Source organism: Neophocaena asiaeorientalis, unplaced genomic scaffold (assembly GCF_003031525.2).
Source record: "Neophocaena asiaeorientalis asiaeorientalis breed wild unplaced genomic scaffold, Neophocaena_asiaeorientalis_V1.1 scaffold30, whole genome shotgun sequence".
Taxonomy (NCBI): domain Eukaryota; kingdom Metazoa; phylum Chordata; class Mammalia; order Artiodactyla; family Phocoenidae; genus Neophocaena; species Neophocaena asiaeorientalis.
The window spans coordinates 6,536,182-6,549,108 of NW_020174923.1; the positions used below are offsets into that span (position 1 = coordinate 6,536,182).

The 12,927-nt window shown below is 59.8% G+C and overlaps 1 protein-coding gene across 1 annotated transcript in view; it reads left to right on the forward strand.

The window, feature by feature from the left end:
* The first annotated feature begins 196 nt into the window (after nucleotides 1-196).
* The window catches only part of NHERF1 (NHERF family PDZ scaffold protein 1), a 16,816-nt gene continuing 4,085 nt past the window's right edge, over nucleotides 197-12,927 (forward strand). The window contains exons 1-3 of the mRNA XM_024761112.1: nucleotides 197-897; nucleotides 11,402-11,563; nucleotides 12,604-12,757. Of these exons, the coding sequence (XP_024616880.1) occupies nucleotides 436-897; nucleotides 11,402-11,563; nucleotides 12,604-12,757 (778 nt within the window). The 5' untranslated portion in view covers nucleotides 197-435. The remainder of the gene's footprint in view (nucleotides 898-11,401; nucleotides 11,564-12,603; nucleotides 12,758-12,927) is intronic.

The window sequence follows — 12,927 nt, forward strand, 5'->3', positions numbered from 1 at the left end:
ACAGACACTTCCATTTCCTCAGCCCTCTTTCTTCTCCCGCCGCGGGGCGCCGCGCTGAGAGCAGAAACTCACCCCTGCGCGCTCCCATTGGCCGGTGTCATTCACCCTGCCAGAGCGCCCCCTCTCCGTGGTGTCTGATTGGCCCTCGGTGGTCCACACCCTCCACGCGGCCCCGCCCCCCGGAATAAGCAGCCTGGGCGGGCTCTGGAACGCTCAGACTCCGCGCACGGCGGGGATTGGTCCGTGAGCTTCGGCTTCGGCTCCTCGCAGTTCGCGTCCGCCGCTCCCAGGACACCTGCTCGCTCTGCCAGTCCGGCGGCGTGGGCTTTCCCTGCCGCCCTCGCTCTCGTCTCCCGGCCCGCAGGGTGAGAAGAAGGAGTGGACCGTCCCGTCTCCGGACCCCGACCGGACGCCGCTGAGCCGTTGCAGGGCGAGATGAGCACGGACGCGGCGGCCGGGGCGCCTCTTCCCCGGCTCTGCTGCCTGGAGAAGGGTCCGAACGGCTACGGCTTCCACCTGCACGGGGAAAAGGGCAAGGTAGGCCAGTTCATCCGGCTGGTGGAGCCCGGCTCGCCGGCCGAGAAGTCGGGACTGCTGGCCGGAGACCGGCTAGTGGAGGTGAATGGCGAGAACGTGGAGAAAGAGACCCACCAGCAGGTGGTGAGCCGCATCCGTGCCGCACTCAACTCCGTGCGCCTGCTGGTGGTCGACCCCGAGACCGACGAGCGGCTGCAGAAGTTGGGCGTCCAGGTCCGGGAGGAGATGCTGCGCCCCCAGGAAGGATCCGGGCAGGCCAAGCCGCCGGCCGTCGTCGAGGAGCAGGGGGCTGGCGGGGAAAATGAGCCGCCCGCCGCCGCGCCGGAGCCGCACGAGGCCGAGAAGAGCCATCAGGAGCGGGTAAGTGCGGGCGCGGGCCGGACGGCGAGGCTGGAACCGGGTGGGAGGGAGAGTAGTCCAGAGACCCAGGCGCCCCGGACGCCCAGCCCTGCTGCCGCCTTGTCTTTCTGAAACTGGATCCTCACGGGGGAGACTGCTTCCGCCCGCCAACCGGGCGAACTGGCAGTTACAGCCTTGAGGCTGCGTCCCGCGACCCCTACTCCCTCTCCCCAGGCTGGGCTGGGACCCTGAGCGCCTTTGGGAGTGAGGGTGAGGGCGAGCGGCTCCAGGGAGTCCAGTCCCCTTTTCCTCGACTCTGTCGGTGGTGTCTGCTCCGGTCCCTTGGGACTCCCAATCCCGCCCCTCCTGGTGCAAATGACCAGCTTTCTCCAGGGCCCCTGGGGGTGGTAAATGAAGCTGGGGTGAGGCTAGAGCGGCCCCGACTTGAAAAAGCTAGAGGAATAACTGCGCTCTTTCTGTGTGGAGCTGCAGCGCTGGGAGGGGAGGGGAGGGGGTCACACGCTGGGTTCTCAGGCACTTCCCCCCTTCCTCACAGCCCGCTGGCTGGCGTGTGTATCATTAACTTCAGCCTGGCTGGACTTCATCCTCCTTAAATCCGGTGTGACTTCTAAGAAAGAAGCTCCACCGTCCCAAGGCGATGTTATGGGGGTGGGGCTCAGGGAGGAGGCGCAGAGGCGTCTGGTCTGGGGGATGGTGGCAGCTCTGCCACCCAGGGGGATTTATGATTCTCAGGAATGTGAGGAGTAAGCGCTGGCTAGTATCTGGGAGCAGGAGGGAAGACCTTGGAGGAGGAGAAACGGCGGCGGGAGTGGTCCAGCGTTCCTGGGCTGGACAGCGGACAGCAGGTGGTCTTGCCCTGGCATCAGCTGTCTCACTCCAGTCCCTGGACAGCAAGCAGACTGGTTGCTTTCTAACCACGTTTGGTGTTTCCTCTCATGACCCTAGTTTGGATCGGCCGTAGGAGGGGCGGAGGCAAAAGGGAAGTTGTACTGAGCCTGCTGTTCCCCGGAGAGTGAAGGGGGGGGCCCTCAGGGTGGGGTTGTGGGGAGCAGGACCAGGGCATCCCCTGGGCCCGTTTGGCTTCACCAGCTCTCCACCTGCTGGCAGGGGTGTCCGTGGTACCAGTAGGAGCCTCCCTTGACAGAGAAAGGGCACAGTTCAAGCCTTTAAGGGTAGTAAGTGGAGCCGAAGAGGGCCGGTTGGTTTGGTGGAGGTGAAGTCACCAGGAGCCCTGTCCAGCCAGAGCTGGGTGCCGAGAACGCCAGGGCCACCAGGCTCCTGCTTTCTGCCGCTAACAAGCTGGCATTGGCAAGGGTGGGGGTGGGGTCGGAGCACCCCTGGCAGGGGTTTGACACTGGGGAGTTGGGACCCATGACCTCTGGTCCCAGGCAGAAATCCAGTTTGAACTTTGTGCCGAGGGCATCGATTGACCATTCCTGTTTTGTTTTTGTTTTTTTTGGACTTCGGCACTGGCACAAGTAACCGGCCTCCCCGACCCGCCCCCCTAGGTTGCAGTCATGTTTAGCTCCTCCTGGTGCCCTTTTGGTTTTGCTGCTGGGTGCAGGAGGGCCTGCGGGGAGCTGGGGGGCGCAGAGGCCAGGACGGAGGCTTGACCTAGCACATGTGCTCCCACCAGGCCACCTGAGAAGCAGCAGAGATTGGCTTCTGCTCTCTGGGTGAGCGCAGGATGGGGTTGCCCCAGGTAGTGGCGCGACACCTGCATTTGTGTGTATGCTCTGTTGTGCCCGTGGAAGGGAACAGAACCCTCCAGCCAGTCCCGGGGACACCATCACCAGGCCTCTTGGGGTTTCAGGTCAACGAGCAAATCAGAACTTCTCTGAGCCTTGGTTCTCCCATCAATAAAATGAGGGCGTTGGATTCCAGTGACACCTGCCTTCTCTAGAATTTTACAACTAATGGAAAGTCCTTGAGCCCCTAGTGTGCTGGACTGAGCATCTTGTACGCCCAGGCATTTGAATCCCAGCTGTGAGCGGGGTGTCTCTTAGCCTCTGCATGGCCGCCGAGCAGCGTTAAGTCCTTCCTTCCGGTAGGAGGTTCCCATGAAATCTGGTACGGTGGGCCTGCAGATGACCCGCCCTGTCGTTGCAAAAAAAGAAAAGAAAAAAAAAGTTAACCGACGTCATAAGAGTTCATCGTTCCGCGAAGAGACACGGGATGTCTATGTAAGGGATACACCCAGCGTTTGAATGTTACCGATCAGTTTGAGTCTGAATTCGTTTGCGAAGTGGGGGCTGTTAATGACATCCCCGTTAGTTCTCAGAAGTGAAAAAGATGTTAGTGGGAAAGTGTCATGCAGAGTGGGTGGCGGTGACATCTCACTGGGAAGAGCGGCCTGGGTCGAGAACGATGCAGGGCAGAGGGCGAGGGGTGCCCATAGTACTGATCTCGGAGGAGGTGGCGGGGTGCTTCCAACTCGGCACACCTCCACCCACGGGGAGGGAGGAGCAACAGCACCTCTGCTCACGGCCCCCCGCAGTCACAGGATGAGGCCTAAATCCTTGAGCTGGGCAGCCGGCACGGGGCCCGCAGCGGGGGCTGGGCAGGCCTGAGCCAGCTCAGCTGCACTCGCTGGGCCACCGCGAGCGAGCCAAGTTTCTCTAAGCTTCCATTTCCTCTTGTGTAAATTGGGGGTGACAGCAGGGGCCTCGTGGCGTTGGCGGGGTTACCTGAGGATGCCTGTCGAGCCAGTAGCTCAGAGCCTCCACTAAGTAAGTGCTCAGTGAACGTTGGTTGCTGAGATCTGAATTAATACATATTTCACAGTGATGATTACACGCCCACCCAGGGGGCAGCTAGCCCTGGATCTGCCTCTCCCGTAGGGCGCGTGCTGCCGTGGCCAAGCCTGGCATCCGAAAGCGCTCCATCTGGGGTCGCTGTCATTGAAGAATCAGCCCTTCACAATCTCGCAGCCTTCTCTCGCCACCCGCGCCTCTTGTCCCCACCAGCCCACCAAACCACACCGAGGGTCCGAATTCCCTCCCAGCGTGCCACGTGCTTTGAGCCTTCGCACCTGATATTTGCACGTGGGAACCCTCAGTCCCCTTCTGCGCCAAGCACGCTCCCCAACACCACTCACCTCCCAGGAAACCTTTCCTCGACCCCACAGGCATCGTGAACTCTTTCCTCACCTTCTCCCCCCTGTCCTTCCACCTTTTCTCACACTGAGCACGCAATATCTCAGTCATCCGTTCGTATCTCCTCCACCAGCCCGTGCTGGGTCCCAAGGGCAACAGCTGTGGCTTATTTATGTTTATATCCCCATCACTGTCCCCGGCAGCGAGCAGGGAGGGGCTCAATAAATAATTTTTGCATGAATGGATGAATGCGAAACAGCCACGGGGGACCTTTGTCCTCATTCATCTCAGCCCAACCCACTTGGGCCTGTTCGTGCCTCAAGAGCACACCCGGAGATTGGAATTCCAGATAGAGCTTTACCGCTCCTTTTTCTTGCCTACTAGCAGCTTCCATTTTAAAACTAGAGAGCCAAAAGTCTGTGAATCCCAGCCCTGTTGCCCTCTGGCTCTGGGACCCTGATTGTTCAGCGTTCCCCACGAGCCTCAGCTTCTGCCTCTGTGAAATGGGGACCCCGACCCCACCCTGCAGGGTTCTGGGAAAGATTTGATGAGATGATGCGGAAGGTGTGTGTTAAGTGCCCAGCGTGGGGTGGGTTCCCGCCACGCCTGACCTTGATCCCAGAGGTACCCCAGGTGGCAAAGTCGGGGGTGGGCACAATTAGCTGGCAGCCTCCAACCTCGTTCCCATGTTTCCGTTTCACACCGACCGAGCTGGAGTCTGCCAGGGCAGAGCAGGGCTTGAGCTGCAGGATGTTTGGATTGGAAATGGACAGGGTGTGACGGCTTGTGTGCTGGTTCCTCCTCTTAAGCCACATACTTGGGATTTCTTTCTCCCCTGGGATAGCCCCTGGTTCTGACCTTCTGGTTCCTGTTCAATCCTGGAGATGATTCTCTTGGAAAGAGAAAGGGGCTTTTTTCTCAAGGAACCCCATCATGTCTCCATGGGGGGGCCCTTCTCTTCCTCCTCAGGCTTCCCATCCCATGGATCCCTGAGGAAGTCAGGGAGTGCTTAGGAATTAGGGGAAGAAGGGGCCTGGCCAAGGTCTTGAGGGTGCTGTGAGCCTCTTACAGAGAGAAACCAGAGCTCTAGACCCCAGTAATGGGAGCTACTCTAAGCCTACTAGTTGCTCGGCCCTAAAGATAGTGATACACACTTCATTGATTTTTTTTTTCTTTTTCTTCCCTCACCACAACCCTGCAAATCAGGTATTATTTTCTCCATTTTGTAAGTTGATAAATAATAAGTAAATGGTAGTTATTATATGTGTCTGGCAATGTGCTGTGTACCAAACATGCCTTATCTCAGTTAATCCACATGACCACCCTACGGGGTAGATACTAGCCCCACTGTCCATATGTGGAGACTGAGGCTCCATCAGTGTGGGCGGTGGGCCCCACGGTTCTCAGTAGGGAGCCCTTACCCTGTAGCAGGGCTGTGTCTGAGAACTCCGCTCACTCTGACTCCAGTGTCTGCACGTCCATCCGGCTTGTGTTGTGCTTAAGGGCCTGACCCTCCAGCTGGGTGTCTCCGCCCATCACATTCTGGGCCATACCAGGGCCATCACAGCAGCATAAATTCAGGCTGCTGGAACCAGCTCCCTGCAAGGATCCAGGGCTCCCAGGTGCTTCTGTCCCCAGGGGACACCATCAGGAAAAGTGTCAGCCCCGATGGAAAACCTCGGTGCAGAAGGGGCAGGCTCCAGGCCCCATCCCTTCTCACACGATGGGCCCAGCCGGGAGTCTGGTGACCAAGTTTCTACCCTCATCCCCAGGGCCTGAGAACTGTCCTTGCTGGCTCTGGGGCTCCCCTGTAGCACAAAGGACTCCCCCTGAGAGGCTGATCTTGACGGCCTTGGCCTTCCTCCCCGACCCCTCAGGGTAGGACATTTCACCACATCCCCCGACCCCAGACCATGTTTGGCTTCCTGCGCCCTGAAAAGGACAAGTGATGCGGATGCCCCGAGGCCTGGGTTCTAGTGCCGTCCAAGGCTGGGGGACTGAGGCCGGAGCTCTGACTTCCCAGGGACAAAGGCTCCGGCCTCTCCCTGTGCTTGTTAGAAGGTCGTGATGCCCAGTTGAAACAGCAAAGGCCATGTGGACATAGGGGACAGCCTAAGAGTTGAGAGTGAGACCTCTAGGGTCTGTATGGGCCTTTTTGGCAGGCACTGGCCACGTGTGGCTCTTAGCGCTTGAAATGTGCTGGTTGAAATTGAGATGGGCCGTAAGTGAAAAATAAAATGCACACCAGATTTTGAAAACTTAGTACAGAAAAAAGGATGTAAAATATGCCACTAATAACTTTTAAATGGATTACGTGTTAGAAGGATAATATTTTGGATATGTTGTGTTAAGTAAGATATTAAAACTGATTTCTCTTGTTTCTTTTTACGTTTTAATTTGGCTACTAGAAACGTTAAAGTTACCTACGTGACTGGCATTCTGTTTCTATGGGGCACTGCTGCTCTAGAGCTGAGCTCAAAGCCGACCCTCTTCTCCTATCAGCTGTATGTACTTGAGCGGTTTATGCCACCTGTTTGAAGCTGAGTTTCCTCATCTGTGAAGTGAGGGCAATAATACCCTCCTCCCAAAGGGTTACAGTTGGGTCCTGACGAGAATATACACTTATAAAGCCCTGGTGGGATGCTTGGCACTTAGTAAGTGCTCACTAAACGTAGAGCCCCGATTTCACACGCTCCGAGAAGGTCCTTACAGAGCCTCTTAGGACAGCCCACAGGAGTTAAATCCAGCAACTTCTGGAAGGAGGGTGAGGAGGGATGACGGTAGAGAGCCTGCCAGCCTGGGTGGTGTCCAGCCAGGCCGCAGCCCAGGTACCAGCCTGCTCTATCCCAGGCTTGCCCAGGCCTGGGGAGAACTGAGCCAAACTCTCCATCGGGTGGGTCTCTGGCCAGCACCGGGAGAAAAGAGCCAGAGGGAGAACCTGGCTCGGGGTCCCTGGGCGGGGATGTCAGAGAAGCAGCCCCCACTTTATCACCTGGCTCCCTCCTGGATCCCACCCTGCGGGTCTCCGGAGAAGGGCCTTCCCGCTGAGAAATGGCAGAGCATGAGATCGAGGCCTAGAGTCGCTCCTTTTTTGCAGAGGGAGGTGGCAGCATTCCTCAGTGTGCACAGACCTTGGGCTGGGGTGTCTTCTAGGGAGAAATAAATGAAGCCACATCAGGGCCAGAGATCATGGGTCAGTGACAGCTGAGCCCTTGGTCACCTCCCTTTGGGTGAGGAGAGGATGCCTTCAGCCTAGAGCCTGGACACTGGCCAGCAGTCTGAGCTCCTGGTCACTTCCCAGCCTGCCCTAAGGACAGTGCCCCCGTGCTGCCCAGTCACACGTCACCCCCAGGCAGAGGCAGCTTGCTCCATCCTGGTTTCCTTGAAGAGTTGGCACCAGACCCAGGCCTGTGTCTCCAAGAGACCCGTGGAGCGGCCTGAGCTGCATCCCAGAGCAGCCCAGGCTCCTTACACCCAGTATACCCCACCCCTCCCCTACCAGAACAGCCAGGGCTCCATCTCTCCACCCCCCCACCCCTCCTCCCTTGTTGGGGCTGATTCCCCTGTGTGGGGGCAGGGTATCATTCTTATCTTATTTGCATAAAGAAGAGCCCTCGGCTGGCCGGGCTGGGGGGAAGGGCAGCCTTGGGAGGTGACGAGTCACCTCTGTTGTTCCCCTAGCCACCTCGGTGGTCTTGCTGCTCCTCCAGCCGCCCCTTCTGGGGCCCGGAGATGGCTGGCCTGGGAGAAGCAGCCTGGCTTGTTTTCTATAGGGCCCATCACCATGGCACCGGCCAGGGAGGGGCTGGGCCCAGTGGGGCGTTGGCCCCCAGCCGCCCTCCCCAAGGAGGAGCAGGGAGCGGCCCTGGGCCTGCTCCCCAGAGACGGTCACCAGGATTAGGGTATCGACTTTCCCCAGCTTTCCAGGTGGCTGCTGGTGGTGCCTATTGAATTCCGTGCCCAACATCCGCTCCCTGGGCTGAATGGGTGGAGGTGACTGGGCTCCCTGGGTGAAGAGGACGGAATGGAGCCAGCAGCCAGGGCAGGCCTGTGCAAGGCTCGGGTCAGCCCGAGACCCGCAGGGTGGGAGAAGCCCCCATGGGAAGAGTCTAGAGGCAGCTCTCCTGACGGGGTCTATTCTGGAAGGCAGGTCTGGCATTGTCTGGAAGTGAGAGACTCATCCAGCCCCCAGCCGCCCCAGCCCATTTGCACAGCCCGTCGGCCACCACCGCCTCCTGGTCTTTCCTCTCACTTCTCTGCCAGTCTCCCCACTGAGCAGATCCTGATTTTTGCTTCCGAGCTGCCATCCACACTGGAAGACCCACCTGAACCTCTGAACACGCTAGGGCCGTGTTGCCCTCCGGAGCTGCCACTATGGCACAAGTCCCCTCCTGAGCTCCTGGGAGCCGCAGAGCACCCCCAGGATGTCCCAGGCGTTCCATTTATTCCCCTTGCCCCAGCTCTGGGGGTGTGGGCCCAGAGCAATGGTGGCCAAGCTCCGGCCAGCACCTGACACCTCCCCTCCCCGTCTTCTCTTCTCGGTGCTGACCACACATCCTGAGGGAGCTGCCCCCAGGACTCCTGACAGCACCAGCCTCCACCAGGCTGGGATGGCCTCCTTTGATGGTCTGACTCAGCAGCTGGCAATGACACCTCCTGGGGGCAGCTGGGGGAAGGGTGGAGAGCAACACGGGAAGAATGGGAAGCCCCCCCCCATCCCCATGGGAAGGGAGGGAGCCTCTGAGGACTGGGGAAGATGGGAGCTGGGGTGGGGCTCTATACTTGTCTGGGCGCTTCGGAAAACGCCTAGGGTTTCCTTGTCCCCCGCCCCAGCCACCCCAGAAAGCAACGGAACAGGTCCCAGTACAGGGGGAAGGGAGCAGCGGGGGCCTGGGCCCTGCAGGTGGATCTACCATGAGATCCTCATGGCTTGGCGCCAGCAGAAGTAAGTGAGGTGCATACGACAAGTCACCAGGCAAGGGTCCCCGGGGTGAAAGGTGCTGAGGATCAGTGAGGGAAGCCCGCGGCACAGAGACGCATCATGGGGGCAGCCAGTGCCGCCCCGCCAGCCAGGAGGACACCTGAAGCCGCCGGGCCTGCTCGCCGCCGTGTCGCCCCGCGAGAGGCCGCGAGCCTGAGCCTCGGAAGGAAGCCTGCGGTTTCATCATCTCCTTGCCCCTCCCAGCAGAGGCCGCAAGCGGTGTTTGCAACTCCCCACCTCCAGTGGGCCTCCTCCCAGCCTGGGCTTGGGTCCTTCCAGGGATGGTGGCGGGAGCACAGGTCCCAAGTCAGAGCCCGGGGTGGCGTCCTGGCTTCTCCACCGTGAAGCTCTGACATCAGGCAATGGGCTTCCTGTCTCAGTTTCCCCATCTCGAGAACAGGGGTCAGGCTTAACCCTCACCCTACCCCTAACCCTATCTCGAGGCTGGGGGGAAGGCTCTCTGGAGTGAGGGGCGGCCGGGGGGAGCAGAGACATCAGGGCTGCCCTCTCCCTTCCCCGTGATTCACCCTCCCCGCTTTCTCAGGGTGACTGCAGAGCACTGCCCGGCTGGGGCAGAAAGCTGAGCCTGCCCCGCGGTAGCAACTGGTCGGACCTGTTCCTGTTCCCCTGGGCCTGGGGGAGGGCTGGGCTGGCAGCTCCGCAGAGGGATTAGCTTGAGGGGAAAAGAGCCTCACTCCCGGAACTAGATCCCGGTGGGGGGCGGGGGCTGCAGGCTGCGGGAGGGCCTCCCCCCCCCCACCCCAGGGGAAGCAGCGGGAGGGGGGCATCAGCAGGGGGGGGGGCCTGCAGTGAGGACCGGAAGGGATGAGGAGAACTGGAGAAAAGAGGGTGCCTCCGTGGGCGCCCCCCACTTCTTTATGCTCACTTAACTGTCTCAGCTGTGGTCTGGGGTGAAGTGAGAGCGCACGGGGCCTCTAGCCCAGATTAGGGTAAACCCAGGCCTAAACGTCGCCTCACCCCTCCTTCCTGTCTTGGCCTCTCCACACCCCCTACCAACATCCTGAAACACACAAAGGCCCACCCAGGCATCTAAAGGAAAGCAGAGTCACCCTCCTCCGGCCACCTCCCTACCCCTCCCAGAGCAGAGGGGTGGGGACTGAGGCTTCACTGCAGATGGCAGCCGCCTCCTGGGGCCAGCGAGTTGGGGCAGGAGGCCTGTAAGCCCTCCCCTCCCTCCCCACCCCTCCCTTGCCTTCTCCTCTCCCAGCTGGGGAGTGAGGTCTCAGAGCTACCCGGCACCCCACCCCACCCTCAGAATCTCACTTCTCAGCCTGTATTGATATTAGCAACGATGGCAAACCGGGCACAGAGATTTTAGTGTGGTCAGGTGTTCCCACATATGTTAATTACCCCCTGGACCTCCTAGCAACCCTGGCACCAAGAATGGTCTACAAACAATGAACCCTAGGCTCTGAGAAGGAAATTACTTGCCCCAGGTCACATAGCTCCTAAGCGGGAGATACCTGGCAGCCGGGTGATAACCCAGAGCTAGCAGGCCTGGGAGAAGGGGGAGAGGCACCCCAAGTCGGTCATGGGCTCAGGCCTCTGGCCCCCTCACACTGTATTCCCTCCGTCTTGTAAACGTACCCCAGGGCTGCAGCTTCTAAGCTAAGCTGCTTAGGCTGGTGAAAACCGTTCTCGGCGGAGGGTCTGAGTGTGTAAGGGCAATCTTCTTGTACCTTTTCCGTGGGTCCCCTCCCCAGGCCATGGCCACAGCCACATGGGGCTCCCCACCACTCCCCTCCCCATTCGGGCTCCTTGGGGACCCACACGGTCTTTGGGGTTCTTTTGCTGCCTTTCCCCTCAGCCTTGGTTCTGCTGGTGGGATGTGCCTGTCGCGTCCGGGACCCCTGGCTGTGCCTCCCTCCGGTCTGTGGTCATCTGGCCCCCAGCTCCTTTCTGGCTGGGTCATTTTGCTTGGTGGGGACGAGACAGGAGTCCGTGTGGGCGAGGAGAGGCTTTACTGTAAACATGCTGACCAGCTTTGAGTAACCAGCTGCCCTTGCTTCCCCCGCTGCAGACAGTAGGGTACAGAAGGGCTGGGGGTCCCCAGTCACTGTCCCAGGTACCCAGCCAGGCTGGCAGGGATGCTACCCCCTGAGAGATGAGGTAGTGATCAAAATAACGTGGTTACCCTTAGAATGTCAGAAGGGGAGAGACTTGAGCTAATCTGCTCCCACCCCGCATTTGCCAGAAGAGGGAACGGTGGCCTGCCCAGGGTCACCTGGCCAGGTTGCTGCAGGCGGGGGTCTTGGGTCTTCTGAGTCCCAGGCCAGCACGTAGGATCTCAGCAAGGTTGTGTCCTCCCCCAGTTCTCCTTGGTGGGGAGGTGGGGTCAGGCACGGAGCAGGGACGGCGGAACCCGGGGTGCTGTGGGATGACCGTGGCCCCTCCTTTCTCCCCGCAGCACGAGCTTCGGCCTCGGCTCTGCGCCATGAAGAAGGGCCCCAACGGCTACGGCTTCAACCTGCACAGCGACAAGTCCAAGCCAGGCCAGTTCATCCGGGCAGTGGACCCAGACTCGCCCGCTGAGGCCTCGGGGCTCCGGGCCCAGGACCGCATCGTGGAGGTAACGCTTCTTGCTTTCCTCCCAGGCTCTTCCTTCCTGGCTGCAGGAGGCCTACCCTGCGGCAGGCGTCACATCATTGCTCCTTCACTATTAGCCTGTGAGGCTCGGGCAGCCCAGAGATACCAGACAGATGGATGGATGGGAGACGGGGGAGGATGGTGGGGGAGTGGGAAGGAAGGAAGGACAGAAGGAAGGAAACATGGGGGACTTCCCTGGCGGTCCAGTGGTTAGGACTGCGCTTCCACTCCTGGGGCCTGGGTTCAATCCCTGGTCGGGGAACTGAGATCCGCAAACCGTGTGGCGTGGCAAAAAAAAAAAAATTTTTTTTAAAAAAAGGAAGGAAGGAAAGATGGGTGGTGGATGGATGGAGAGATGGACTGACTTCTCTCCTGCCTGGATCTCCCCTGGGCTCTTCGTCACCGAGCAGACACACTCAGCTGTCCACGATTCACCCGTCCATCCAGCTAGATGTCTGGGGCGACCGCCAGAGCTTCCCTCTGCCCAAGGCCTTCATGCCAGGCACAAGGATGGGGGCAGGAGGATGAAATCCTTCTCCCAAGTGGGGCTCTCAGGCACACTCTTACACTCTTGTGCTATGCTCGTTGGGAGAGGAAACGTGAACCAAGTGTCTTGGGGCCGGTCCCAGAATCTCAGTCTTAGAACCTTAGAGCTGGAAGATCAGCTCTCCCAAGACTTCTCATTTTACATGTGAGCAAACCAAGGCCCAGGGAGGGAAGTACCTAGAAAAGCTGGGGCCCAACTCAGGCCTCCCAGATCTTTCCCGTCCCATGTCACAGCTGTGTTTGTTCAGTCTTGGCCGGCTATTTTCTTTGGCTTTTCCCACGTGTCCTGCCTCCCCATCTGACCATCAGGTGGGAGGATCACTTGGCCTGGTTCAGGACTCCACAGGCAAGGGGGGGCTGAGTGTCCCCCAGTTGCCAACTGGCCGAGGACAGAGAGAACCCCTTGTACTGCTTCCAGCTGCCCCCGCCCACCCCGGAACTGAGACCTGTGCCAGTAACCCCTGCCCCCACCCACAGGTGAACGGGGTCTGCGTGGAGGGCAGGCAGCACGGGGACGTGGTATCCGCCATCAAGGCTGGCGGGGACGAGGCCAAGCTGCTGGTGGTGGACAAGGAGACCGATGAGTTCTTCAAGAAATGCAAAGTGATCCCGTCTCAGGAGCACCTGCATGGTGAGCTGGGCAGGGCGGCCCGAGGCCCCCAGGTCAGGGTTGTGGGCCGGTGCTCTAGACTCTACTGTGTCCCACGGGACGGGAGGCAGACGGTGTAGGTTGGGAGAGAGGGTCAGGGAGAGGACGCCGGCGCTGACATTGGGTTTCTGAGGGTGGCATATGACGGGGGG